The 6,000-nt window shown below is 53.2% G+C and overlaps 1 protein-coding gene across 1 annotated transcript in view; it reads left to right on the top strand.

The window, feature by feature from the left end:
* The window catches only part of LOC128270479 (RNA helicase aquarius), a 28,083-nt gene extending 22,297 nt beyond the window's left edge, over positions 1-5,786 (top strand). Inside the window, exons 3-5 of the mRNA XM_053007883.1 lie at positions 1,996-2,539; positions 2,597-5,340; positions 5,409-5,786. Coding sequence (XP_052863843.1) covers positions 1,996-2,539; positions 2,597-5,340; positions 5,409-5,786 — 3,666 coding nt within the window. The remainder of the gene's footprint in view (positions 1-1,995; positions 2,540-2,596; positions 5,341-5,408) is intronic.
* The last annotated feature ends 214 nt before the right edge of the window (positions 5,787-6,000 follow it).

The raw sequence follows: 6,000 nt of genomic DNA, 5'->3' as shown, positions 1-6,000 counted from the left end.
AGTGGTAGATTTACTTACCGGAGACCGATCCTTACCGGAGGGACCAAGGACCAAGTGATTTGTTTAATGGCCTGAACCTACCAATGGCCCATTCAATTAATTGCGGATCTCGGAGCCTGGGGGCCAAGGTTTTAATTTTTGATAAATATACTCTGCCTCTCTCTTTCTCGCAGGGTTACAATTCTTGTCCTGTGCTACAGCTGAAAGTCCTTTCTGACACTTCCAAACAATGGCCGCCTTCTTTCGCGCGGCGCAATGAAAGAAAAAGCTCGTTTTATACGTTCGTCTATGTTTCCACCGCAGATGGTTGAAACACTCTATGCGTACGCATAACAATAGCTTTCCGCACACATACAGGAGAACCTCTTACATCTAACAAAAACGAATGGTTGCGAGAATCGTAGGAAATGCTGTTGTATTATGCAAACCGACATCATCGCACCAACATCGGGCCGCACAAAAGTCATGCTCCCATCGACCAGCATCAAATGGCAAAAGTTGTCGCACCGCGTGCCCGGCTTTGGCGCGTTATCCTTTGCCGGGCGACAACGATCCCGGTAATTGTGGTAAGCGTCCTCGTCGTCGTCGTCGTCCTGGTCCGGAGCTTTAAATATGTTGGTGCCACTCGGTGCTCGGCGCATAGTGAAAATGCTCAGGGCTCAGCAGCCGGGAATTATCCGACGGTGGCCCAGAATTTGGGTTTTCCCTCCCGTAATGGGCAGAGTGGTGGTTGGTCGCAGCGTAAACAATGGGCCCCGTTGGGCGCATGTACTTGAGGCAACAAATAAACTATGGCCCAAGCTCCGTCAAACACTACGCACTACATACTGCGTGCGGCGGGACTGACGCGCAAGGTTGTGGCCGCAAGTTTCACGGGGTCCGGAATTAAAAAAAACCCGGTGATCCAAATATCCCCGCACTCTGGGTCGACGTTTTAAATACATCCAATTTTAAATGCTGGATGGTCGCTGCGAAACGACAATGTGTTGCTTCGGCCGGAATAAAAAATGGAAAGAATATATCAATATTTAACGAACACTTTGAGGTTCGGTGCTGCGCCGCCACGAAGGCCGCGGACTCGCACTTGAGCGCGTCTTTCGAAACTCGAGCATTCTTGCTTCGGGGGCGATTAAAGTGTATTGGCCCGGAGGGCGGCGGGAATTGCCCACCACAGGGTCTCGCTCAAGTGGTTCGGTCGGTCGGTTGGAGGGACCACATTGCATGCTGGCTGAGTGGTGTTGCTTTAATTCTCGCACGCTGGACGTTCCGGCGATGTGGCGCATGAGTCATCCGGCCCGCGGAGCCACGGCGGCGCAACAGGGTTTATCCGCGAGCGAGCGAACTTTTCGGCATCAACTAATGAGCGTAGCTTAAAGTGCGTTTTAAATCATTCACTTCTCGGAGTTCGACCCGGAGACAGATTGTAATGACGTCAAGTGGCAGGCATCAAGTGTTGCGCCATCAGTGCGTAGTATTAATCTGTTCCGCCTTTGCTGTTTGTTGCATTTCCTTTTCGTTGCCACTCGGAATTGTTTTGTTTACACCGTGACGAATTAAATTCAAATTCCACATCGCAAAACACTCCCGCCAGTGGCGCCGCTTATCAAGAGTAAAACGTAAACATGTTGAGTTACTACTGTTTAATTTTGTGGCGTTTTGTTTGGGTCACCCGGAGGGAAAAACCTGATTATTATTGACGGCAATAAGCATCTTCGCGCCCCTCATGTTTGGCTATTCTTGGCTACCGTTACGCTTCGTTGATAAGGAGCCAAATGATTAGTTCTTGCAGATTTCACTTTCTTTAAGGTCACTGGACTCCCATTGACCTTGATTGATGGCGGCGGCGCCTTTCGATGGGTTTTCCCAATTTCCAATCGGTGAACTAATACTTAATCTTACTTTAATGACTTTCCCTATCTGTACCTCATAATTGATTGGCCAATAAATTGATCGTTTCTATTCTGTTCTCCATTCTTCCTTCCATTCTTCCGGTAGCTGCTGGATATGCTCAAGTTTTACGCCCGTTTCGAGATAAACGACGAAACCGGAGACCCGCTGACCGACCACGATATGACGCAGATTCACTACGAGAAGATTAAATCCCTGCAGAAGGCCGCGTTCGCCAAGTTCCCGAATCTGCGGCTCTTCGCACTGTCCAACGTGGCGACGGTCGATACGCGCGAGTCCCTGGAGAAGCACTTTGGGGCGCTCAGTAACGAAAGCTTGCGCGAGATCGCCCGCTACCTGAACCTGATCCCGGACGAGCCCGGCAAACCGCCGTTCCAGTGGCACCGAACGGACGAAGAGTTCCTGCGGGAACTGCTCATCTCGCGCCACGAAAGGCGCGTGTCGCAGCTGGAGTCGCTTAACGAGATGCCGCTCTATCCGACCGAAGCCATCATCTGGAACGAGAACATCGTCCCGACGGAGTTTTACTCCGGCGAAGGATGTCTCGCGCTACCGAAACTTAACCTCCAGTTCCTCACGCTCCACGACTATCTGTTGCGTAATTTTAATCTCTTCCGACTGGAGTCGACCTGTAAGTAAGGGACGAACTTTCGGTAAAACCTTTTTCTAATCTCTCGCTCTCTTGTAGATGAAATCCGTCAGGACATCGAGGATGCGGTCAGTCGAATGTTGCCGTGGAAATCGGAAGACGGTGACGTGGTCTTTGGTGGCTGGGCCCGCATGGCTCTCCCGGTTCAATCGTTCGCCGTGGTGGAAGTGTCGAAGCCGCACATTGGCGAAAAGAAGCCCTCGCGGGTACGGGCCGACGTTAGCGTGACGCTCAACGTGCGCAAAGAGGTACAGGAGGAGTGGGAAAACCTTCGCAAGCACGACGTTTGCTTCCTGGTTACGGTACGACCGACGCAACCGATCGGCACGAAGTACGACTACCGGGAGTGCTTCGTGCCGCAGGTGGGCCTGACGCACGTTCGGGGCTGCGAGATCGAAGGAATGCTTGACGCGAACGGGCGCGTCATCGAGGAGGGGATCGAACAGCGGCCGCAGCTCCCGGGCGAACAGAGGACGTTCCGCGTGTGGCTCGATTCGAACCAGTACCGAAAGGACATGGATAAGGCGGAGGAGGAGGGCGATGACGGTGGCCAGGAAGACGTGTACGAGGGGTTCAACATTCTGATGCGCCGCAAGCCGAAGGAGAACAACTTCAAGGCTGTGCTGGAAACGATCCGCCATCTAATGAACACCGAGTGCGTGGTTCCTCCGTGGCTTCACGACATTCTGCTCGGTTACGGTGATCCAGGAGCGGCCCACTACAGCTGCATGCCCGACCAGGCCCGGGTGCTCGATTTTAATGATACCTTCCTGGACTGTGAGCACGTGACCGGCAGCTTCCCGGGGTACGAGATTGCGTGCGACAATCGCACGGTGCAGCCACCGTTTCGACTGACGTTCGAGGATGTACCGGAGGAAGAGGACTCCGACGACGGCGAGGAACGGCAGTCGGAGTCGGCACCACTTCCGAAGCGGGTACGTGTCGAATCGTACCGCATTCCGAAACGCGGCCCGTACAAATACAATGAACCGAAGAAGAACGCCATCCGCTTCACGCCGACCCAGATCGAGGCGATTCGGGCGGGAATGCAGCCCGGGCTGACGCTCGTGGTCGGTCCACCCGGTACGGGTAAGACGGACGTGGCGGTCCAGATTATCTCCAATCTGTACCATAATCACCCGCAGCAGCGCACCCTGATCGTGACGCACTCGAATCAGGCCCTCAACCAGCTGTTCGAGAAGATCATGGCGCTCGATATCGACGAGCGGCATCTGCTCCGTCTCGGTCACGGCGAGGAATCGCTCGAAACGGAAAAGGACTACAGTCGGTACGGACGTGTCAATTACGTGCTCGCGAAACGTATCGATCTGCTCGGGCAGGTCCAGCAGCTACAGGAATCGCTCGGAGTGCGCGGTGACGTGGCGTACACTTGCGAGACGGCGGGACACTTCTACCTCTACCACGTGGTCGCTCGGTGGGAGAAGTTCTTGAACGATTTCGAGCGACGCGACGCAGGAACGAACGGCCACGAAGCGACCGATGCTTCCCGGGAGCAGTTCGAGCAACAGTTCCCATTCACTCGCTTTTTCCGAGACGCACCGCAACCCCTGTTTGGGGGGGCGACGTACGAAGAAAACATGGAAACGGCCCACAGTTGCTTCCGGTACATTTCGCACATGTTCACCGAGCTGGAGGAGTTCCGGGCGTTTGAATTGTTGCGCAGTGGTCTCGATCGCTCGAAGTATCTGCTGGTGAAGGAGGCGAAAATCATTGCCATGACGTGCACACACGCCGCCCTCAAGCGGAAGGAGCTGGTCAATATGGGCTTCAAGTACGACAACATACTGATGGAGGAATCGGCTCAAATTTTGGAGATCGAAACATTCATTCCGCTGCTGTTGCAGAACCCATCGGATGGCTACAATCGGTTGAAGCGTTGGATTATGATCGGAGACCACCACCAGCTGCCGCCGGTCATCAAGAATATGGCGTTTCAGAAGTACTCCAACATGGAACAGTCACTGTTCACGCGTCTGGTGCGCCTGGGTGTACCGACAATCGACCTGGATGGACAGGGACGTGCGCGGTCCAGTATCTGCGAGCTGTACAAGTGGCGCTACGGGAAGCTGGGCGATCTGGACCACGTGCACCGCTGGGAGGAGTACTGCCGGGGCAATGCCGGGTTCGGGTTCGAGTATCAGCTGATCAACGTGGAGGACTTTAACGGGGTGGGCGAAACGGAACCGAATCCGTACTTTTACCAAAACCTGGCCGAAGCCGAGTACGTGGTGGCGGTGTTTATGTACATGCGCCTGCTCGGGTACCCGGCCGATAAGGTCTCGATCCTGACGACGTACAACGGACAGAAGCACCTCATACGGGACGTCATCGAGTCTCGCTGCGCCAGCAATCCGATGTTTGGCAAACCGCACAAAGTGACGACGGTGGACAAGTATCAGGGTCAGCAGAACGACTACATTCTGTTGTCACTCGTACGCACCAAAACTATCGGTCACATCCGGGACGTACGGCGGTTGGTGGTCGCGATGAGTCGTGCCCGGCTGGGGTTGTACATTTTTGGACGCGTTGCCCTGTTCAAAAACTGTGTCGAACTGCAACCAGCCTTCCGGTTACTCATGAATCGGCCACTGCACTTGGAGCTACTACCGAACGAGACGTATCCCACTGCCGGCCAACCAGAAACGGAACCCACGGCGCCGGAAGCAACCCCCGAAAAGGTGACCATCAAAGACATGACCGAGATGGCACAGTTCGTGTACAAGTTCTACATGCGCAAGGTGAACGTCATTCGCGATGAAATGGTACGTCAATTTGTGGTTCGCGTTCGAAATTGACAGCATATTAACCAGCGAGTTCTTTTCTTTTGCAGGAAAAAATGAAGGAACTCTACGAAAAGCAGCGCCAGGAGCAGGAGGAAAAGCTGAACGAGCAGATCAAGCAGGCGGACGCCGAAGCCGAAGAGGCCAGAAAACAGAAGCAGCTTAAGGCAGAAACGGAGAAGAAGCAAGTGGCACCGACACCGATCCAAAATGAACTTCCGGATGACGGAGAACCGAACGCGGAAACGGAAGTCAGTGAACGTCCGCGACGTGGAAAGAAAAGACCAGCCGCTTCCGTGGAGGAGGAAGCTGAGGTTGCTGAACAGCAGAAAGAAGGTGAAGCCGTTGCGGAGGAAGTTAGTACTCCAGAGAACCTGTCTGAAGAGCATTCAGAACAACCCGCAACAGAAGAGGAGAAAGAGGAATAATCGCTACCATCATACTTAAATGTCTTACAACTTTTGATACAAATAAAACTGAAGTATAAAGAAAACATAAATTTGGTGTCCTGTTTTGTTTGGCGTAACTGTAAAGCCCACAATAAAGAAGACTTGTCGTCTGAAAAAGAATTCGGTAAACGTTTCCTTCTTATCTTTTATTAGGCATGCGCCAATTCTTAGAGTATTTCTCATGATAAATATT

The sequence above is a fragment of the Anopheles cruzii genome, chromosome 3 (assembly GCF_943734635.1).
Source record: "Anopheles cruzii chromosome 3, idAnoCruzAS_RS32_06, whole genome shotgun sequence".
NCBI classification, from domain to species: domain Eukaryota; kingdom Metazoa; phylum Arthropoda; class Insecta; order Diptera; family Culicidae; genus Anopheles; species Anopheles cruzii.
This window is presented reverse-complemented; position numbering and strand designations above follow the sequence as displayed.